At 35.6% G+C, this 24,734-nt stretch overlaps 1 protein-coding gene across 7 annotated transcripts in view; it reads left to right on the top strand.

The window, feature by feature from the left end:
- LOC149072557 (bromodomain adjacent to zinc finger domain protein 2B-like) overlaps nt 1–24,734 on the top strand; it is a 339,679-nt gene that overhangs the window by 139,831 nt on the left and 175,114 nt on the right. For all 7 annotated transcript variants that reach the window (XM_089247421.1, XM_089247420.1, XM_089247419.1 and 4 more), the window contains 6 exons: nt 445–565; nt 14,353–14,614; nt 19,623–19,886; nt 20,363–20,788; nt 23,460–23,841; nt 24,012–24,113. In XM_089247421.1, coding sequence (XP_089103547.1) covers nt 445–565; nt 14,353–14,614; nt 19,623–19,886; nt 20,363–20,788; nt 23,460–23,841; nt 24,012–24,113 — 1,557 coding nt within the window. The remainder of the gene's footprint in view (nt 1–444; nt 566–14,352; nt 14,615–19,622; nt 19,887–20,362; nt 20,789–23,459; nt 23,842–24,011; nt 24,114–24,734) is intronic.

Raw genomic sequence — 24,734 nt, 5'->3', positions numbered from 1 at the left:
TTTCCTGGATTTGAAGAACTTCAAAAACCAAAATGATGCATAGTAAGCACTCACAGAGTTCACCACACTGTCAATCCACCATTTTTACACTCACGCGCACACACAAAAAAAATGGTATCAAAAATTGATTGCTGAAACAGTAAGAACAAGGTTTTTTTTTAATGAAGGAGAAATTTTTATAAGGGGCAAGTTCCATTTTCTCTTACTTCTCATTTAGGGACATTGTTTTACTTCTGACCCATTAATTTTGATTTGTAGTGTTGTGAAAATGAAAATCCATTATCGATACTTTTAAAACTCAAAATCTTGTTATTATAACCAAATGTTTTTGTGCAACATCAATATAAAATTAATAATGTTTTCATGGTAACAGGCTTTCTATGCACCTGTTCAGAAATTTCAGTTTTTATGGTTTTGTTTTTAATGCATTTTAATTTTATTTAGGTACTAGTGAGCCTCATCAGATTTCGTGCAAAACTGCCAAAATAACTTCAGAATATCAGAATGTGTCTCTTAACTCTTCCAAAGTACATTCACCAGAGGAAGATGCCAGTACAGAAAAAAGGTAGTTAAAATTGAAATAGTAAATTGAGCCTGAGTAAAGTATAAAGTTACTCGTAAATGATGGAAAATTCACCAACAATGGTTCACAAGTATGAAAGTCATAAATTCAAATGCAGCAAAGGGTCAGTCAACTAGCAGCTGAATTCACCACTTGGTGTTCTGAAACACGAATCAGTTGGAACCCTTTTCAGTTTCAACACGAAATTGGTATTCTCGAAACAGTACCAAGTGTGTATCAAGTAAAACTCATTTCAGTTGGCGAGTATTTGGCGTATATTAGCTTGGCGAGAGTAGATTCGATGCTGATTGGATGAAAGATGAAGTAGGGTTTTTGGTCATCTAATGAAGTATAAAACTTCTCGGTAGGATTCTTGTGTTTACATTTCTCAGCAATTTCTGTTTTTGATAAAGCAAAAGAATAATATGTTACCTTCATCCCCTTTTTGATGGAAATTCCAATTTGAGCTACGTTTTTCTTTCCCACTCCGAGATATCAATAATGATGGTTTTTCATTTCACTACAGAATTGCCAACTCACTAACTCAGATTAGATTATTCAAATAATTTATATCGCATGTATTGTATTTTCCCACATATATACACACCACAGATGCAAATTTCACTATTTTGAGAAAAAAAATGTATTTATCTGCATATACAAATTTCATTAATCTTGAATGAAATCAGGGAAAAAAGATCATTGGGCAGGTTTCTGTAGAAAAAAGTGTCGATTTTTCTTCTCACACCTGTGTAAAATTTATATTTTAAAAAATAGCAATACAAATTTTTCAATTTCCAAATTTATCTGAATTTTTTTAAATTATGATTGTCTTGTACCTGAAACCACAATTTTACAAATATTGATGACATAAACAGATTACAATTAAAAAGTTAAAAATTCAGTAAATTTGATTTCCAAAAAAAAAAAAGCAATTAATTTTACATTGCTAATAGTAAGTCCTCTTGTGATGGACGTTGAATATTAAAGTAGTTACTAAACATTAATAGCTATATTTCCTATTATTAGCCAATTAAGTTAATATCTGAGACTATACTACTTTTTTGTAATTATACATGTTGAAATGAACTTGCATGCAACCAACTGTAAACATTTTATTTCTTCAAATACTATTTTTTAATGCAATTCTACACACAAAATGCTACACCCAATGATTTTCTTTTTGAGTATTCACACTTATTAAGAAAAGTATGAAACTACACTGCTCAAAAAAATTAGGGGAGCACATGGTTTTAACAAAATTACGCAAAGATGTATACCGATAAGTAACATAAAATGAATCATCCATAATTTAAAGCCTAGCAGGAAACGGAAGAAGAAAGCTTCATATGCAAATCAAAGTTCATGACGTCAAAAACCAGAAAAAGGAGATAAGGGCAGAAATCGGGATGTTGCAGAAACGTCTGTTTTACTGCCGTAACTGTGAAATTCGATTGCGCAGTATTTTTTTTTGAGACAAGGTGACTTGAGGATGTCTCAACAACGTGATTTACCGGAATCCATGGCATGGCGTGTTATAGGCAGACTGGAATCCGGGCAAACACAACGTAGTGTCACGGACGCTGTTGGAGTCACCAGAAGTGTTGTTGCAAGGCTGTGGAATCGATTCCAAGAAACAGGAAATGTTAGACATCGGCCAGGGCAAGGTCGGCCACGCGCCACTACAGCAACTGATGACCAGTATATACGGTTAACAGCCCGTCGAAACAGAACAGAGAATGCTACGCAGCTGCAAAGACGGTTGCTCTTGGCAACGGGACGAAGGGCGTCCAGCCAAACAGTACGTAATCGGCTTCATGAGGGAGGGCTCTATGCACGTAGGCCAATGGTCTGCATTCCGTTGACCCCATGCCACCGTGCGGCCTGAAGAAGATGGGCTGCTGAACATCGAGATCGGGAGCAACATGATTGGAGCCAAGTGCTGTTTACAGACGAGTCCCGATTCAGTCTGGAGTGTGACACCCGACGTGTTCTGGTATGAAGGGACAGGGGCACCCGAAATAACCCCGCATTCGTTCGTGAAAGGTCACAATACAGACGAGCTGGTTGGATGGTATGAAACATTTCATACACAAATATATATTTCGAGTGTTGGTGAATATTACGTAGGTTAGGAATTGAAATGCACTACTGTAAATGATGTATATATTTCTGCTGAAAAATATGTGCAGAGAAAGATAGGGGACACAGTATTAATGTTACAATTTACCTATAATGATCCCTTTTGCCTAGGTATACACTTTTTGAGTTAGAGACAGTGCCCATCTTAATGCATGGGCCCTTCAAAATGAGATCCCACCAAAATGAGATCTGGATTTTTTCTAGAAAACGCTATCAAGATTCTTGCTGCGAAAATTCAAAACTGTATACAAGTGACTATTCCCGTCATTCAAGAGATATTCATGATTTTTTTCAGACCCATGGATTCATTATTTTCAGAGAAAAAACTTTTGCCAATATGCTGCCCCTACATTTTAACTTTTAGATCAGGACTGTAACTAAGTTGGGGCCACCGCCCAATGTCTGAGAGAATGGGACCCCTCACAAAAATGTACACTTTAATTAATTATTTGCATAATAATAACCCCCCAGCCCCCTCAAGTCTGCACCAAGAGCCAGCCCACTATGGCTTTAGGTACCTAATAAACACAAATTTGTCATTAATATCAATACTACACATGTATATTACACATACAATTCTATCATTATTTAATGGTAATGTGCATTTTGTTAGTGGATTAAGTTCAGATTTGAAGGAAATCATACATTACTCACCTTCTTTCGCCGCTTGTTGATGGCTTCAAGTAGTAGTGATGGCTTTCATTGATCAGGGATAATTATTTACCATATATTTAATGCTTAAACATGGTCATTCTTCACCTTATAATTCAAAAATTATTCTAAATTCCCTATTTCATGTGGGTTCGTCTCAAAAAGAATCAAGCATGACTGCCATTACTATGTCAATGTTGATGTTTTCAGCGATGATAATGCTTACTGCGCATGCGCTGAAACGCGATCCACCTGCTGGATTGCTGAGATCGGAGGTTCAGTTTCAGGCTGGAAAAAATGATCCCTGGATTTTGATTCAGGGGCGATGAATACCATTTTTGAGGTGAACCTGTATCGCGTTCTGAAACGCAACAGTGAATACAGTCATAGATGTGTATCAGATGCGATCAACTTTTCATTTACAAAACATAAACAAAAAAAACCTTTCTTGTTACCAGACTTTTCATAAAGGATTACAGGTATACTTTAAATTTTAAAATTATTATCATTTTTAAAATTTTAAAATTATAATCATTTTTTTTTAAATGCTAAAGTATAGACATTGGAGGCCACAGGTTGGATCTGCAACTTTTGCTACTCTCCTCTAGTTTGAGATCCTTGTTTTAGAGCTTGTTGCCCTTACTCTGGTGCCTTCCCTATTTTTTTGTTTAGAAAAAATGATTTCAAGAAATCTCCATGAAAAAAAACCCCTAAGAATAACCATTGTTGTATTTTTTTCAAATATCAGTTAATGGAACTGAAATTCAAGTAATCAAAAGTTACAACTGATACAGAATGCTTCCTAATACCATATTTTCCTGCATTAGCTGACATTCTCTGAAAATCAGGCAACACCGGCTTTTTGGAGTCTTGTTCATTCCTAGCATGCCAGGAAAAGCAAAGTTCTATGAGAATCACATGATACATCAAGAGACTATGTATATTAAATACTGAATAAGTATGCAAATTGGAATAAATTAACAGTTTTCACCGTAGAAAATGTGTTTTGTCTGGGAATTTGATAACTAAAGTGAAAACTAAGCATTTACTTATTACTTTAATCTAATTATCACCAGCCTAATACAAATCTGCTAATTTAAATCTTAAACACATTATCAAAGAATACAAAAATACTTTACGATCTCTAATTTTTTGATTTAGCTTATCTAATCTATGAGAACAAATATGCTTAGCATTCGACACTTTCAATAAACCAAGATTTGTGGTAGCAAAAGAAAATGTGAAGTTAAAACTATCTCAGCATAGTTTGTAAGATTTTTTGCACTATCTGAATCTTTGGAATTTCTGGCACGTTGGCCGATTTGGGGGGATATGTGGTAAGTGTTTATTTAGGATATTGAAATAGTAGATGTAGCATAACTCTCTTAATTTAGCCTTCTTTTAACCAGTTTTTTGTTTGTGACTTCTATCCCTATCCTGATTACCAACAGGTAATCTTGAGTAGCATCAGGTAGATAAAATATATTAGTTAACAATTTCAGCAAAAGAACCTTAAAATGGTACATATGGTTTTTCCTTAATATGGTACATCACAAAATATAACCTTTCAAAAGGAACTTTCACATTTTTCAAACATGGTCAAAGTAAACAAAACTTAATCTGTCCAATCTTACTAACGTAACATTACGTGGGAAGTTCTGTGAAGAAATAAAAACACTTTTTTTTTGCTTGCCAAGTATTTGTGCCGATTTGAGATAAAAATTTAACCTTGAGAATTTTTTGTGTAAGTAGATAAAAACGCATTTTTCACTCAATCTTCTTTTCCCTTTTTTTTCTATGCTTGTCATTGTTTGAGGGGTCATACATAAGAAAAATTTTGCGGAGAGAGGATTTAAAACTGACTAATGCATTATCAAATTAGAAATGATATCATGTGCAATATGCAAATGTGTGAAGTTATTAAAAATATTGTGGGGCAGGGAGCACTAAACCCAATATTTTTATGCGTAGGTATTATCGAGATAGGTATTAACTGTAGAAGGCTAATGTGATGTTTATATATATAGTTAACAACATATTGAAAGTATTTGATACATATGTGACACAGTAAAGTAAAACCAATTTAAAGAATTATGTAAATATATGCTCATGTAAATTCATTTTTTCATAAATTACTTTGTAAATTTCCATGTTCATCATGCCTAATGAATTATTTCATTTCTTGCAAAAACTCTCTGTTAAAACTGATACCAACAACTGTAATACAGAAAGAATAAAAATACAAACTACACAGGTAATAACAATAATAACAAGTAAAAATGGTACAAAGTCAGATTTCAAGGTAGGAAGGGGCAAGTGTCAGAAGTGCTTTAGACCTGCAGGTTCTCATATTTCATTTTGGTGTGAAAATTCTATTTATAAATCACTTTTGGATATGTTTGGCATGGTGCTGCAAATTACTATGGTTGCTCATAAATTCCTAGCACCCCGACTCTGATGCCACAGTTATACCTACAAAGGTAAATAAATAGCCACTATATTACGCATAAGGGGAATTGTAATGAATATTTAATTATACTGATATTTTGGTTTTAGTTTTAAAAACTCTTGTTTAATAAAAGGAAAAAAACCACAACACTTGTTTTAGAATGAGGAACAAACAAATACTTATTCTTCAGCTAAAAATCGCTACCTACTGTAATGGCAACTATTCACTCATATATATTCCCCCCTCCCCATCTCCATTTGGTAAACCATCTCAAAAACCTGTTCTGAAACCAAGAATATATTTGAAAAAAATCTAACTAGAATAATCTCTTTTTCTCTTTCCTCGATATAATTGCAAATCATCCAATTTTGGTGAATTTTTGCTAGGGAAAGAAAAAATGCATTTCACTGAAAGAAGGCGAAAATAAAGAAGCATTCTCTCTACAGGTTCAGGACTCTCACATCAACGAACAAAAATAAGAATTATCACAAAAAAAAAAAAAAAATGAGTAACTTTGCCTGGTTTTAATTTACACAAAAATTACCACGTTTTTAAGACAAATAAATCACACTGGTCGAATGGTCGACGCGTTTCGGCTCTTCAATGGAGAGCCGTCATCAGGACCTCGTGGTCAGAACTCACACGAATGAAGAGTGATGTTTACGTCTGGTCGTCCGAAGAGTTCGCCTTTGTATTTGCTGCGTCCGAGTGGTCTTTGGATGCGAATTGGGGAGCCATCTGTTGTAAAGTGTTGAAAGTTTTTTCACGACTGAGGTTAATAAAGCCTGTCCAAGCTGACGAAATAGGTGGTGTGTTTCTTCCATCATTAACGAGGAAATTCTGGCATGTTCTGATGAAATATCCCTCGAGAAAATTCAATTCCGAATTGTGTGTTGCTTTTTTAAAAACAAATGCTTTGTCAAAATCAAAATGATGTGAATGTTGCCAGCAGTGTTGGGCAATAGCCGAATTATCCGTCCGTCCCTTCTCAACATGCTTTCGGTGTTCGAGAACTCGAATATTTAGATTTCTTCTAGTTTGGCCAATATATCCATTTTCACAATTCTTGCATGGGATGAAGTAGATACCAGATTCTTTGGAGGGTGGGATAGGATCTTTCAGATGGGAAAAGGTGAGTATATTTGTTGGCTGGAATATTGTATGGAAGTCAAATTTCTTGAAGATAGAAGAGATCATGAAACTTGAAGAAACGAATGGAAGAACAACGGTATTAGGAAACTGTTTTGAGTCAGCTGGGAGCAGGTTCGTGGTGCATGTCTGGGTCATTTTTCTGAGGACCTTGTCGATGATAGAAGGTGAAAAACCCCGATTAGAAGCGATGTCACGAAGGATATTGAGTTCATTCTGGAGGGAGGCTGAATCACTGCAAAGCTTTTTTTGCTCGATGAACAAAAGAAGAAAATGCCGAAAGTTTCTGATTGGGAGGATGAAAGGATTTTGCATGAGGTGGCATGGAGATAGCGAATGGCTTACGGTACACAGATGTATGAAATTCAGTGTCTGTCTTTTTAATGAGCACGTCGAGAAAAGGCAGTATATTATTTTTTTCCATTTCATAGGTGAATTCAATATGTGGGTCAATAGAATTCATAGAATTGAATAACTCAGTGACATTGACATCAGTCTCATCAACTAAAGTGAATGTGTCATCAACATACCTGATCCAAAGTTTGAAGTGGTGGGTTTCCAAAAGTTTTGTTTCGAAAAAATCCATATATATGTCACAGAGGATAGGCGAGAGTGGGTTGCCCATGGCAAGACCTTCTGTTTGGCGGTAAAACTTTCCAAACACTGAAAAATAATTGTGCGATACACAAAGTTGGGTGAGTTGACATATTTCTTCGATTTCAATCGAGGAGAAGTGGAATTCTTGCAGACGTTGTTTCAGGAAAGAAATTGCACCGCTGATGGGAATGTTAGTAAACATGGATTTGATATCGAAGGAAATCATTGTAGCGTTATCTGGTTGAATGCTGCGGATGATGGAAACGAATTCTGAGGAATTCTTTACTGTGAAACGATGTTTTTTGCAGAGAGGGGACAAAAGTTCAACGAGAAATTTAGCAAGTTGATGCGTAGGTGATCCAATGCAAGAAATTATAGGTCTTACTGAAAATGAAGGTTTGTGTATTTTTGGAAGAGCATAAAGTCTCCCGCAGTTTGCGGCGGATGGAAAGATGCGTTTCTTGGTCGAAGAATGTAGAATGGGAGTCTGATTGATTTTCTTTTGAACCAGTTTTAGAAGGGTAGGAGCTGGATCCGTATTGAGACAAGTATATGGTCCATCGCTAATTAATTTTTCAACCGACTCTTGATACATGGATTTATCAAGTACAACAATTTGGCCACCTTTGTCAGCTTGAGTGATGAAAATATTGTTGTTTCTTTTAAGTTCTCGAATGGCAGAGATCTCAGATTTCTCAAATGGTGAAGAAATGGTTTTTCGATTGGCCGAAACTGAAGAGGAAACCAAGTGCCGAAGAGATTCTTTCTGATCAGGAGAAATTTTACTGTTGAGGAATGACCGTTCGATGGGCGCAAGAAGTTTTGTAGGACAAAAATGAGGCCTAGGTGATGCAAAATTAAGTCCGTATTCAAGTACTTTCAAATGGGCACCAGACAATGTTTCACTCGAAAGATTGACAACTTTTGGAGCATTCGAGAAGTCAGAAAATTTATGAGAACTTTTTTTCGAAGAACTTCTTGCAAGAAGCTGAGTGAACTTATTATCCAAAATTTCTTGATGTTGGCGATGCACGTGAAGTGCCCGGTGGAACGATCTTGCGTCAAGCTGGGCGAAATCATCACGAGAATGTGCGAGAGAGAGATGCAGTTTGTACAAATCCAATTCAATTTTAGCAAGATTGCGACGGTGACCATGGATGATCGATCGCAAAATTGCAAGTCGACAATTGAAAAGGTTGCGTTTGATGCGAACGGAAACAGGCTGATTGGAAAAAACTTGTAAAAATTGTGGCATTACCTTGTGATCTCTGCAACGTTTTAGGAATGCAATCTTGTTAAGAATCCGGAGTTTCTTGATACGGAGGGCACAAAAATGGTTGATCGAGTTCATATTGGCGAAGTCCCAGGAATCAACGGACGTAGTATGAAAAAGAAAGCACACGTTGGGCTAAAATATTATCACAAAAAAAATGAGTAACTTTGCCTGGTTTTAATTTACACAAAAATTACCACGTTTTTAAGACAAATAAATCACACTGGTCGAATGGTCGACGCGTTTCGGCTCTTCAATGGAGAGCCGTCATCAGGACCTCGTGGTCAGAACTCACACGAATGAAGAGTGATGTTTACGTCTGGTCGTCCGAAGAGTTCGCCTTTGTATTTGCTGCGTCCGAGTGGTCTTTGGATGCGAATTGGGGAGCCATCTGTTGTAAAGTGTTGAAAGTTTTTTCACGACTGAGGTTAATAAAGCCTGTCCAAGCTGACGAAATAGGTGGTGTGTTTCTTCCATCATTAACGAGGAAATTCTGGCATGTTCTGATGAAATATCCCTCGAGAAAATTCAATTCCGAATTGTGTGTTGCTTTTTTAAAAACAAATGCTTTGTCAAAATCAAAATGATGTGAATGTTGCCAGCAGTGTTGGGCAATAGCCGAATTATCCGTCCGTCCCTTCTCAACATGCTTTCGGTGTTCGAGAACTCGAATATTTAGATTTCTTCTAGTTTGGCCAATATATCCATTTTCACAATTCTTGCATGGGATGAAGTAGATACCAGATTCTTTGGAGGGTGGGATAGGATCTTTCAGATGGGAAAAGGTGAGTATATTTGTTGGCTGGAATATTGTATGGAAGTCAAATTTCTTGAAGATAGAAGAGATCATGAAACTTGAAGAAACGAATGGAAGAACAACGGTATTAGGAAACTGTTTTGAGTCAGCTGGGAGCAGGTTCGTGGTGCATGTCTGGGTCATTTTTCTGAGGACCTTGTCGATGATAGAAGGTGAAAAACCCCGATTAGAAGCGATGTCACGAAGGATATTGAGTTCATTCTGGAGGGAGGCTGAATCACTGCAAAGTTTTTTTGCTCGATGAACAAAAGAAGAAAATGCCGAAAGTTTCTGATTGGGAGGATGAAAGGATTTTGCATGAGGTGGCATGGAGATAGCGAATGGCTTACGGTACACAGATGTATGAAATTCAGTGTCTGTCTTTTTAATGAGCACGTCGAGAAAAGGCAGTATATTATTTTTTTCCATTTCATAGGTGAATTCAATATGTGGGTCAATAGAATTCATAGAATTGAATAACTCAGTGACATTGACATCAGTCTCATCAACTAAAGTGAATGTGTCATCAACATACCTGATCCAAAGTTTGAAGTGGTGGGTTTCCAAAAGTTTTGTTTCGAAAAAATCCATATATATGTCACAGAGGATAGGCGAGAGTGGGTTGCCCATGGCAAGACCTTCTGTTTGGCGGTAAAACTTTCCAAACACTGAAAAATAATTGTGCGATACACAAAGTTGGGTGAGTTGACATATTTCTTCGATTTCAATCGAGGAGAAGTGGAATTCTTGCAGACGTTGTTTCAGGAAAGAAATTGCACCGCTGATGGGAATGTTAGTAAACATGGATTTGATATCGAAGGAAATCATTGTAGCGTTATCTGGTTGAATGCTGCGGATGATGGAAACGAATTCTGAGGAATTCTTTACTGTGAAACGATGTTTTTTGCAGAGAGGGGACAAAAGTTCAACGAGAAATTTAGCAAGTTGATGCGTAGGTGATCCAATGCAAGAAATTATAGGTCTTACTGAAAATGAAGGTTTGTGTATTTTTGGAAGAGCATAAAGTCTCCCGCAGTTTGCGGCGGATGGAAAGATGCGTTTCTTGGTCGAAGAATGTAGAATGGGAGTCTGATTGATTTTCTTTTGAACCAGTTTTAGAAGGGTAGGAGCTGGATCCGTATTGAGACAAGTATATGGTCCATCGCTAATTAATTTTTCAACCGACTCTTGATACATGGATTTATCAAGTACAACAATTTGGCCACCTTTGTCAGCTTGAGTGATGAAAATATTGTTGTTTCTTTTAAGTTCTCGAATGGCAGAGATCTCAGATTTCTCAAATGGTGAAGAAATGGTTTTTCGATTGGCCGAAACTGAAGAGGAAACCAAGTGCCGAAGAGATTCTTTCTGATCAGGAGAAATTTTACTGTTGAGGAATGACCGTTCGATGGGCGCAAGAAGTTTTGTAGGACAAAAATGAGGCCTAGGTGATGCAAAATTAAGTCCGTATTCAAGTACTTTCAAATGGGCACCAGACAATGTTTCACTCGAAAGATTGACAACTTTTGGAGCATTCGAGAAGTCAGAAAATTTATGAGAACTTTTTTTCGAAGAACTTCTTGCAAGAAGCTGAGTGAACTTATTATCCAAAATTTCTTGATGTTGGCGATGCACGTGAAGTGCCCGGTGGAACGATCTTGCGTCAAGCTGGGCGAAATCATCACGAGAATGTGCGAGAGAGAGATGCAGTTTGTACAAATCCAATTCAATTTTAGCAAGATTGCGACGGTGACCATGGATGATCGATCGCAAAATTGCAAGTCGACAATTGAAAAGGTTGCGTTTGATGCGAACGGAAACAGGCTGATTGGAAAAAACTTGTAAAAATTGTGGCATTACCTTGTGATCTCTGCAACGTTTTAGGAATGCAATCTTGTTAAGAATCCGGAGTTTCTTGATACGGAGGGCACAAAAATGGTTGATCGAGTTCATATTGGCGAAGTCCCAGGAATCAACGGACGTAGTATGAAAAAGAAAGCACACGTTGGGCTAAAATATTATCACAAAAAAAATGAGTAACTTTGCCTGGTTTTAATTTACACAAAAATTACCACGTTTTTAAGACAAATAAATCACACTGGTCGAATGGTCGACGCGTTTCGGCTCTTCAATGGAGAGCCGTCATCAGGACCTCGTGGTCAGAACTCACACGAATGAAGAGTGATGTTTACGTCTGGTCGTCCGAAGAGTTCGCCTTTGTATTTGCTGCGTCCGAGTGGTCTTTGGATGCGAATTGGGGAGCCATCTGTTGTAAAGTGTTGAAAGTTTTTTCACGACTGAGGTTAATAAAGCCTGTCCAAGCTGACGAAATAGGTGGTGTGTTTCTTCCATCATTAACGAGGAAATTCTGGCATGTTCTGATGAAATATCCCTCGAGAAAATTCAATTCCGAATTGTGTGTTGCTTTTTTAAAAACAAATGCTTTGTCAAAATCAAAATGATGTGAATGTTGCCAGCAGTGTTGGGCAATAGCCGAATTATCCGTCCGTCCCTTCTCAACATGCTTTCGGTGTTCGAGAACTCGAATATTTAGATTTCTTCTAGTTTGGCCAATATATCCATTTTTCACAATTCTTAAAAAAGCAACTTGTTTTTAAAAAAGCAACACACAATTCGGAATTGAATTTTCTCGAGGGATATTTCATCAGAACATGCCAGAATTTCCTCGTTAATGATGGAAGAAACACACCACCTATTTCGTCAGCTTGGACAGGCTTTATTAACCTCAGTCGTGAAAAAACTTTCAACACTTTACAACAGATGGCTCCCCAATTCGCATCCAAAGACCACTCGGACGCAGCAAATACAAAGGCGAACTCTTCGGACGACCAGACGTAAACATCACTCTTCATTCGTGTGAGTTCTGACCACGAGGTCCTGATGACGGCTCTCCATTGAAGAGCCGAAACGCGTCGACCATTCGACCAGTGTGATTTATTTGTCTTAAAAACGTGGTAATTTTTGTGTAAAAAAAATAAGAATCTTTGGTCACTCACCTCTAATGCCGGCTTCAATTCAGGTTGGATATATCATGATGATGGTCAATGCCTATTGGTCATTCCCATAAGCGGCCATATTCTCTCTCTGCTGAAAACCACAGTGAGTGCTACCTCCAATTTTATGGAAAACTCTTCTCATTGGTTGAGTACCATCACCTGAGGAGAGCAGAATTGATGTATATAAGTATGGTTTATAAATACATTGGGGGGGGGGGAGCAGGAATGCAACCATGACACAACATAGAACATAATAATTGATAATACTATAATTTAATTGTCAATATATTATACCAGAAATATGCGTAACAATTATTCTATGCAGAAACATTCATAAAAATTCTAGACATACCTAGCTCTTGAAGGTCAAGGTGAAAATTGAGAAATTTCCCTACTGACCAGTGGCAACTCATGAACATGAGAAAAAAAGCCAATAATTTCCAACATTAGCTCTTTTTCTTTTCGGTATGGTGGTCAGAGACATTGACATGAAGAAAACATTGGGACAAAAAAATTGGGGTTGAAAATTGCCAGTCATCTCGTATATATGGGACTCAAGCGCATACTCAAGAGGAGGAAGGGTGCGGTGCATTGTACATTCATTAATTATTGGGGAGGGGCTAAGCCCCCTTACAAAATTTATTGGAGGGTCTCAAATGGCTTCAGCCACTAAGTTCTGGCACCTATGATAGTGGTAGCTTTATAGAGTGGGGGTGCCTTGAGGAATCTATTCACCCACAATTTTCTCAGCAATATTTCTTTCTTTCCCCCACAAAAAAACATACTGGACAAAAGGAACATATTTTAACCCTTCGACGGTCAGGGATGAGATATCTCGTTCCAATGCAAATGGAAGAAATTCATTTTATCCCTCCTTGTTTTTACCTCTTTCCTCAACATTGAGAAACTTCAACATAACCCTAGGAACTGAAGTTGTTTTTTATCTTTCTTTTTAGCAATTTGATTTATTTATTTATTTGTAAACTGGACAGAAAATTTCAATCCAAAAAAGTGCAATTTAATTTTTACACATCTTTTGCAACCTTACTCCAGGAACAGGTTTGGGAGAAATAATACACAGCAACTCTCGAATTTATGAACAGAATCTCTTCTAAGCCTTGTTTATAAGTCAGAATCACTACAAAATAATGCTGATTCTTTAATTTAGGATCAAAATAAAACAGTCCCATTCAAACAGATTATTGAATTGAGCCTCAGTAGAGGATGATGTTGAAAAATATTTTGTTCTCATAAATGATGCAAGTTGAATTACAAAAATTTGGTGATATTTTAGTTGCTTTAAAAAGACTGTTCAATCAAAACTGAACAGTATGTGTATTTTTTTTTCTTTTTTGTTATAAATTTCTTCATAACCTGTGAAATCCTCCTGGATTTGATATTGGCCATTAACCCTTTGTCCACTGATGGTACTTCAAAGTACCAGGTTAGTTAATTTATTATGCACTAACTAGTTGTTTTTGTTTTTTATCTTTGATTAGAACTAAAATGACCTACCAAATAATTTATACCTTATAATTATTTATTATTATTATTATTATTAATTTTTTTTTTTTTTTTTTTCTTATCATTTTCTTCTTGTTCCACATTTCATAATCTGGTAGATAAAGGATTAAACAACTTCAAAACTAACTTTAATACTGTGATATACCATGAGTTCATTTGTTTCACTAAAATTTATATGTTCTTTTTTTTCAGTGAAAATATTTCTTCAATCAATAATATACCACCTCCTTTACTTCCTCTTACACAATGCTCAGTGAATTCGGCTTTAAAATTAACATCACAAAAAACAGAGGAAAACAAAGAAACGAATTCAGTGGTTCCACTTCCAAAATGTGTGAGTAGACGGAAAAAGCCATCTAAAGATCCTAAAGTGCTGGTTGAAACAAAAAAAGAAAAAAAGATCAAGAGTGCACGAAATCGAAGTAAACTATGCTCAGAAAGGAAACAAAAACTGGTAATTTTTATTAATAAATGCAACTTTATATTCTAATCTGATTGGAAATAGAGGTAATTCATGTTTGAATTCAAGCTGATTTTAAAAATTTGTCAAGTCTACAAGTTTTTTTTTCTTTCTCAAAAAAATTCACAAATAATCTCATCAATACAACATGCTTTTTTTCCTTTTATTTTATAAAATACAAGATATACGGAAAAATGGCTATACGTAGAAATGCAGATTTTTTTGGAAAAATCAACCTCCGCACCACCGGGACACAAAACCTGGGGGGTCTATTATGCTACAGTAGTTATACAACAAAGTCGTTAGTGACATCACGTGCTTAACACAAATTCTCAGTGACCTATCTAATGCAAACCTCAATGGCCATTGTTGAAAACTTGATTTTTCTCACCACCTCTCAGCTTATCATTATCAATTTTTCAAAAACTGTCTGGGCCGAGGCTAGCATTAGGTTCAGAAGGGATGAACCAATCAGATAATTTTCTCCGCTGCTGATAATCATCATCACTACCAACCAGGGGTGGTCTTAGGGCTGTGCAGCCAGTGAAATTGCACAGGGCATCAAATGATAAGGGGCACTGAAACGTGTTACACATATAGCCTACATAACTAAAAAAACTTTAAGGTTCGTAGTTAAAAAATAACTATAAAATATGTATAAAAAATGACAAGCTCATTATAATATATCAATAACATTAATCGATAGAAGTATTTTTCGAAAAGAAAAGAATCGAGAGAGATGGGTAGTGCACCTATATACATACAGTACATAGCAATTTTGGTCAGATAAAAATACACATACACTTGAGCTCTTCTCTTTTCATTTACCCCTGCAGGAGATTTTGAGGGGGGAAGACTCAACCTTCTTTCTCTTTTGTTGTTCCGTAAAAAATAAATAGAATTGAGGAATCTCCCTCGGTTACAAAATTTTTCTACTAATGAGAGCAAGAGTGTTTTACTGTGTTGTGAGGAGTATTATAGAAATTGAAGGTGTTTTTTTATATGGGAAAGATTTTGAGCTAGAGGCCTTTCATGCGTTTTTTCCAAACTTGTATTAAAAACGCAGAATTGTATCGCCAACACAGTACCGTATTTCAATATATATATATTGAATAAATATTTTTGAAAAAAAATGGATGAATTAAAATCTATGATTTGCTGACTATTTTAAATGGGAATCCCAGTTGGTCCTCGTTTCGACCTGTCATACGAGGAGAAACAAAAATGTGCTCCCTTTTTCATATGAGAATACAAATGCACTTTGGCACCCCTGATCACTGGTCCATCTCCTGAACCACCAAAGTCCACCCAGGGGAAGCTCAGTCGCCCTGTGTGTGTTCTAGAAGGACGTCAAATCCAAAGTGATAGGGCAAAAAAAAATTAAGAAAAGTTATTTCTGTCCACTGTAGGAGGGGCACCAAATCTGAGGTAAAAAGGGCAAAAAAGTTAGGGAGAAATTATTTCTGCCCCCACCTAGAGGAGCACCAAATCTGACATAAGAAGGTGAAAAATTACAGAAAAATTATTTTTGCCCTCTTTAAAAAAGGGTTGTATCCAAAGTGGAAATAAAACTTATTTGTGCCATTATAGGAGGTGCGTCAAGTCCTAGGTAAAAGGACAAAATAATGTGAAAATGATTTCTGCACGCTGCAAGGTTGTTTGGTTTGAACCACATGGTTTTTTTTTTTAAAATCAAATGAAAGTTGCCTAAATATTTTTTTTCCCAATAATTTTTCCAATCAATAATTAGATAACATTTCAAATGATAATGCCGTCTGTGAATCATGTTACTTAATTAAGTGACATAATTCACAGAATTCAGTATAATTAAAAACTTGATAAATTAATAATGACAAATAATTTTCAATTCAACTAATTTGTCTCCTCTGCTCTCGCCTTCATCAAAAAATGTATGCTCTAGCGGCCATGTTTATTTTCATAATGCAAACTCAACAAGTGGGTTCCAGTCCTCGTTAGCTACAGCTTGGTGTAGCAATGACGATAATGAATATATCTGGTAACGATGTGAGAAAAATCATCATTTAGTGATGGTGATGGTGACAGGGTTGTTTGGTTTAAACCTTGGTTTTAACCAAGTGGTTTTTTTCAAAAAATCAAATAAAAGTTGCCTAAATATCATTTTTTTTCCTTGAAAAATATCATATTAGTTCATTATTAGCCAAAATGTTTCATTTTTACCACATTTTATATCCTTGGGGTACATTCTGATGGTATATCTTTAAATGACATAAGATTTTATAAGTGGTTTTTTCAAAAAGTCTCATAAAAGTGGCCAGAATATATATATATATTTCGTATGAAGTATCTTAGTTATTTAAAGTTATATATAAAAGCCAAAATTTCTCATTCTTACAACATTTTCTAACCTTTGGCTACATTCTGATGCTCTATCTTTAGCAAATTCATGAATAAGGATTGCATCACACATTTAAATGTAGTGGTGTATTATCTCACAGGGTTTCTTTTTCCCTTCACAAAGAAGCAGCTACAGTAGTAACACCATCATGCTAGGGGCAGGTGGTCCTATAATCCAATAAAGACACCAGCTGTCCTTAAAGGACAAAGACTAGTGTACTAGTAGTTACATTACCTCACATGCATTTTCATTTTCTTTCCCATAAGAAGTAGCGCATCTCCTACTGTATATCTCCCAGTCTTAATATTCAATAGTTGTTTTTTTATACTTTCACACTGTGAAGCCCAGTTAATCAAGGTTCTACTGTATAGTAGTAACAGATTTATGAAAAATAATCAGCTATATACAGGGTGATTATAATTTAAGTTTTGATTCCAAAACTATACAATAAGTACTGATCAGAATGACTTGAAAATTTGCATGGATACTCCTGAAGCAATGGAAGTTTCTTTCGCAAAAGGAAAAAGTGCAAAATGTGCAAGTAGATGATGCTGTACTTGGCAAGCAGGATAATCTATTTTGTGTAACCACATCATTTTGGCACTTCCACAGCATCAGTGTGTGGATAGAACAACTGTCAAGATGCACATTGTAATACCGGCAAAGCAGCTGCTGAAGACTCATTTTGACAGGATGCACCTTAACCCTTGCAACTTCTGGCTGTGGGGGTACCTCAAAATGTTATAAACAGTGGTCAGATTGCAAACTTTGGTGAATTGCAATTTCCAGCACATTCCCTATATGTTAGAAGTTCCTCAGGAATATTAACGGGAGGGGGGAGGGCGCGTTTGGTTTAATAAAGCTGAATTGCAAGCACATCCACATTATGACCATGGCATACTCCGATTCTGCTGTTGAACAAGAATTTTTGTGCTTTCAACCTCATAGCCAGAACACGCGGTGGACAACATATTTAACATTTCTTAAGTAAGTTGTAGTTATTTGTTCAAATACTTCGTTTTTTGTGATGTTTCCATCAATTATGAAATCGTGAAATGCTATAATTAAGGTATCATTCTGCCATGACTGGCTATCGTTTCTATTCTGTGAGCAAATTTCCCACATGTTCGATGATGTCAGTAATTTTACATTTTTAAGTATTTTTTCCCCTTTATCAAATAAAATTGAATTTTTTCAGGAATATTCATGTCAATTTTCAAGTCATTCTGACAATCGCTCTTTTTTTACAGTGTTTTGAAATCAGAACCTTAGTTATAATCACCCTGTATATCGTAAATCATTGCTAATTAATCTGCATTGTTTATGGTTCATTAAATACATTATATTCACCTAATTTTTATTACTTTTTGCAAAATAGCTTCCTAATTAAGTATACTGAAAGTAACTGGAGAAAAACCTTTATATATTATACGATTAATAATAACATTAAAAGAATTTTCAAACACACAGTAATTGATTGAGTTAAGCAAAAAATAATTAAATTGCAAAAGTTGGTTTTTGTTAAAATGTAATAAATATTTATTGATTAATTAGCATGGGAATAGTGTTAATTACATTAATAAACATTTTATTTTAGTTAATTATTGGAAGTTTGAATGATTTTTCAGAAATTTCATTGCTTTTAATACTATTTAAAACAAAAAAAACCGGTTTAAACCAAAAAAACCCAGGTTTAAACCAAAAAAACCCAGTTTTTTGGTTTTTTTACCAACCCTGCTTTACTGTTTTATGAATAAGTGGTATAGATAAAATGTATTGCTAAATCTACTCATGTTCTTGAAGTATTGAAAGGTAGATTGAGTTGATTTTTATTTAGAAGGATTATCGATCAGTGAAAATATAGATAACAAAGCTGTAGGGCAGCGGTTCTCAACCTTTTCTGACTCGCGGAGCCCTTTTCAGTACATAACTTTTATATCGAAGCCCTGTTTGACTCGAGAAACCCTTTCACTTTCCGTGAAAGGACGTGGTTCGGAAAGTGAAAGGACGTGGGTTCGATTCCCCGCAGGGGCAGTTGAATTTTCTCTCTTTCCATAATATATCTTCGCAACAGCCAGTTGTTAAAAAACATTCGTATTTTTAAAATATCATGCTATGTATATATAAGGCACAACTTGATATTTTTATCTTTTCACAGAATTTTTTCAAAAACAATACTCTATGAAATAAAAGAATTTTTTTTTAGAGAAAAAAAATTAAAATCAAAATATATATGATCAGAAATGTGAATAGCACATATTTTATACAAGATATACGGAAGACTGGATGTTGTGAAGATATTTATTATTTGAGATGTTAATTTTTTTTTTTTTTTTTTTCTTCCTTAAAAAAATTAACATATCAAATAATAAATATCTTCACAACATCCAGTCTTCCGTATATCTTGTATTAACAAGTGGAGAGCGGCATTCATGTCATACATATTTTATATTTGAAAAAAAAATAAGGAAATAAAAAATTTTTGGTAGTTTTTTAAATTCATTTTTATTTGACTGGAAACACCAATTCAATCAAGTATTTAACTAGGGGAAATACATTGGTTGTAGTTTTAAACTTTATGACTTAGAAATGATTTATAATGTATGATTGTATGATGATTTTCAGATTACAGCTAAGTCATTGAGCTCTGACAGTGAAAGTCATATGGATACCAGTGGCAGCAGTAGTGGCTGTATTGGTATTCCAGGCGATAGCAGCTCTGGCGGGCCCAGCTCTAGTGGTTCAAGTGATTCTACTGATGAAGAAGAGAGGGAAAAGCAACAGCTGGAATTGAGACGGCTGAAGAAACAACAAAAAATGCTCAGACGAAAAGTACAAGAATTGAAGCAGGCTTCACATGATAGTAGTCAGCAAAAAACAGAAGTAAATGTAAGTTATCGTATAAGTATTATTTACTAACAACTTTATTGAAAAACTGGAAAATAGGTTGAAAAAAGGGACAAAATAAAAATTTTAACTACTACAGTCAAACCTTATTACTTGTGTCACCCAGATAACACGTCACTTACTAAGTCACTTTTTGGAAATCCAATTGTCCTGTATGGGGTTCTAATGTTATTAAACTCCTGATAGTGGAGTCAGGGTCACTGTTGTGAAAGCATTCTTTCGGAAATTACCATTCAAATCAGAAACTCTTCCTAGAATATACACGATAAGTTCAATGTTCACCCTTACCTTGTCTACCTAAATCCACCTAGCCTTTCACGCAGAAGCCACTGAAGCCATCTCCATTTCCCCCCCCCCCCCACTCCACTTTCACACTTGTTGACAGTAATAACAATAATTTTATTTTTTATTAGTAACAATTTTATTTTTTATTAGTAACAATAATTTCATTTTTTCAGGTAAAAAAGATAACCTCAAGGGTTGTGTCAAAGCAAAACCATGCGAATCAAAATCATATAAAAAAGCCTATTCCTAGTCCAGCTCATTCTTCAACATTAAATGTTTCTCCTAAATTATCTCCTAAACCAAAGTTGAACTCTTGCATAGATGATGATGATGCAAATATGCCTGCACCATTAGACTTATGTGTAAAAAAGCAAGAACCTACATTCGATGTAACATCTTCATCATATCTTTTGCCTTTGACCTCATCTGTGAATAGCATAAAAAAACAGTTACAAAACCCCATATTAAATCAAGACAGCATCTCTCCAATTTCTTCCACTACCAAGGTGCCAGGAACAGCTACTCGTCGAAGGGGAAGAAAGCCAAAATATTTGGTTCCTGGGACTATTACTCCAGAAGTGGCTCATCAAATGAAACAAGTAATGAAAATTTTGGTTTTTTCCAAAACCTATCTTTTTTCAAATACAGGGCTTTCCAAATTGGTTTTAGTTGTTTAAATAGATGAAGGAAATAAAATAATAGGTACAAAGAGAGTTTTCTGAAGTAAGCAATATACAATAAATAATACACACTTTTTCATTGTTTCTATTTTGTTTACCATCATTGTACACAGTTATGATGAGTGTCATTTAATATCATCTTATTTTGTTTGTACATGGAGTGCTTTGCAACTCCACCTAAGAGTTTTTAAGGGTGATAGAGGACATCAAAATTAACCATATTTATTTGGAAAAGTATAGTCAAAAGTGTCACCAGAAGATATAGATGATGCTGTTTGCTTTTTTCCAGGTGAGCACACACACACAATTGTTACTTTTCCTTACTGGGAAGGACTTTCAAAGCTAAGCTATACAAAATGCTATCGCCTTTAAAATCCACCTCATAGTGTAACAATCCATTTGCATACCCAGTTTATTTTTTTGTTAACCCAACATTGAAATTCATTAAACAGATGACAACAATGTGAAAGGCAACTCTTTTTCCCATTTATTCAGTTATTTTTAGTCAAGCTTTTTCTTTACTCAAAAAAAAACCATTTCATTAATTTGGTTATCACATTATTACTTTTTAACAACAAGAGATTCAACAAAATGGTTGGCTCTCACCAGTACAGTCCTACTCTTCCTACATCACAGGAACCGCATCTTCCAGTCACAAATTTCCAGGTTGAGCATCTCCCAGCGATGCTTCGCCAGCATGTATCCTATATGAGCAATCCCAAGAACAGCGTCAACAGGACCCGGTTGTCAGCAGCAGGCTCTCAGCATATCACAGGAGGACGCATGATCCAGTACCGAGTGGGCAATGATACAGCAGCCATATATAGAAGTCAGACAACTCAAGCAGTGCTAATACACGCCACTGAAATTAACAGTACATGGTGACAGAAGAGGTGCTATTAAGCGCACGCCTCACTGGGCGAAGTAAGCCAAAATAGTTGTCTTTGAACCGATTCGTGTCTGTTTCCAGTGCTCCGCTGGTATTTGAACGAAATCCTTCCCAGCATCCTTTGTCAAAACCATTCAGAAAGTGGGATCGGCAACCCTGTAAAAACTAAAACATTCTGATAGAAAAATACTGATTCGCATAATCGCACAGAGTAAAACAATTTTGTACAGTAATGCCATATGAAATCTGGCAACAACTCTAAAGGTAACTCTAAACATTAGAAACCTGGCCAGGGTCTACAACACTATGCAATTATTATTAATGCTTATAATTATTGCACATTGAGGAATTTCATGATGTTATTGACCACAATGTGGTCCATGGCCCACTGACAGCTTGAAGGTAAAATATTGCACTTTCATGTATAACTATATTTGCAAAAACATTTGTAATTTAAATCTATATTGCACAATCTATATCACCACAATTTCTCTGAGTTTGACGGCAAGTCTGCGGGGTCTCCACCAGCAATTCGCGGGACCCTACGATCGGAAGGCAACAAGACGGGCCTCCAGGATCCCTCCACACAGGTGTTAACAGAATTTAGATGGGACATTGGCAGCCCGACCTCTGGTCCTGTTCTCACCCGACAGCTGGGATACCCCACCTCCCGATTCCAGACTTAGTAAACTTAGCTAGCCCGAGCCAGATTGCCAGTGGGTACCACGGGTGGTTTCCGGTAGCTGAGTGGTTCCTGGGGTTTAAACTTGAAAAATGTGGAATTTGTGAAGGATCCTAGGTTGTCATATTAGAATAGCAAGAATCACCATTACAAGGGGAATTTTTGGCTTGACATCTTTCATTTTGTATGGTTAGTTCTCAAGGTTTCTTCAACACTAGTGATGAGCATCATTGGGAGAAACAGTGAAAAACTGAAATTCTTTTCATTTTGTTCCAGTTTGTCACATTTCTCCTGATGATGTCAACTTCTAGTAGTAAAGAAATGTTAAGGACAAACCCTAAGAGAAACGACAGCCTTGAGCCCAAAGAATCACTATTGTTGCTACTGAAGGATTCCTGAAAGTCAAATGTTATTGCCACTATTGAAAAAAAATTACTTTTAAAATTATGTTCATAAATTCGAATTTATTGTATGAAAAAAATTTTAAGAATCATCTCAGGCGCCCAGGCTGGAGCCCTGTCAGCCCCATCCTTGGGGGGGCCATGATCATGATGCACCATTGAATTTGTCTGAGGTGTTTTTTGATGCCCTTGCAGCATAAAGGTCTAACGCGCTCATCAGATAAGTGTAAGGACATTCAATTCCTGGCAAAGGCAGTTTAATTTTCTTCCTTTCCTGAATTCATCTTCACATCAGCCAGCAGTTGAAGCCTTCATTTCCATTGAGTTTATGCTTTAGTTGAAATTTCTTCTCAATTTCTATTGTCAGTACCTAATTAGTCAGTAGTTAATTAGTAAATAAATAAAATTCATTTTCACTTATACTGATTCAGTTCGTTGTTGAAAATTCATTTTGGATAAGCTAGTATTCATGTAAAGGCAATGAAATACCTCAGTAACTTTAATTTAATGCTTATCTAATTTCTGGTTGTCTAATAATAAGCATTATTTACCCAAATAAACAGGTATGATTTATACTCATTAAGTCTGAGTAAATGTGATGTGTATTTTCATTTTCAGAACAACATTAGGGATCTCAACAACATTTTACTACCTCAGAAAATATTGCCTGTTCTGTCTTGTAATACACGTAACTCAGAAAGTTTATCAAAGAAAAATGTGAACTCTATTCCTGTATCAAAACCATGTTTACTTCAAGCAAATGAAATTTCTGATGCTGTTACTGCTCCAAGGAAAAACTTCACATTAGATAGTTTATTATCTGAAAGCAATGGAACTCTTGAGTCTGAAAACAAGCTTAATTCTGCTTTACCATCTCCACCCAATATAAAGAATGCTAAAAGTAAAGAAAGAATTCGATACAGTAATAAAATAAAAAAACCAGAAGAGAATAACCAAGATGGAGAGAAAAATCTAAAACCTGACAGCTCCTCAGCAACTGGTGAGTTTGCATTCATCAATTTCTTTTCATATTGCTCTCACTTCACCAGATTTTTTAATAGAAAGGATGTGTTCATGTACTCTATTATTCTCATTTTCATTTTTTCATTTATTTGTTTTATCTTTTGTATTATTTTGTGAAGTTGCTAACTGTTTCATTTGATTTTATAGATTCAGATCCAGAGAATGATCACTCAGATAGTGATGAATCGGTTTCTGGAAGTGTTACTACATCTGGAGGCCATAAACGTACATATGATGATGAAGGAGAAGGTATGGTTTTTTATTTCATTCATTGATGGTGAAGAAGTGGTGACAATCTGAACTGAGCATGAATTTAATAAATTATAACTTAAACACAAAATAATTATATGTGTGTGTAGCAAGGCTGTAGCAGGGAGACTTTGGAGTCTGGTCCCCCCTCAAAAATGTGAGAAATTGCCTGAAAAGATGGCCAAAACTATTGTTCCATCACTTTGGTTCCCTCCCCGAAGTGCAAGTGGGAACGAAACTTCCCCCTCTGAACAAAATTTCTAACTACGTGCCTGGTGTGTAATGCAAAGTAATGTAGCAATACAATGTAAGAAAAAGAACTGATAAGGCTGATAGAACTATTGTGTTGTTAGGGGAACTTTCATAATTCCACTCTGTCGTCAAGCAGATCAGATGTCAAGATCTGCTTCTATTCTATAATGCCTTTACCTATATATATATATACACACAAACATATAGTAAAAGTTCCATGTTCCCAAGTTGAAAAATTGCAAACAAATTAATTATGGAAACTGGAAAGAGAAAGCAAAAAATATGACCATTGAAAATTTCAAAAAGAAAAAAAATCGAAGAATTCAAAAATGAAAAATTCAAATAGGAATTCAAAAATAAAAAAAGTCA

This window comes from Pholcus phalangioides, unplaced genomic scaffold (genome assembly GCF_987345545.1).
Source record: "Pholcus phalangioides strain wild (caught in Gottingen) unplaced genomic scaffold, Ppha-v1.0 ptg000017l_1, whole genome shotgun sequence".
Taxonomy (NCBI): domain Eukaryota; kingdom Metazoa; phylum Arthropoda; class Arachnida; order Araneae; family Pholcidae; genus Pholcus; species Pholcus phalangioides.
The sequence above is the reverse complement of the archived record's forward strand: the minus strand, read 5'-3'. Positions and strand labels throughout refer to the sequence as shown.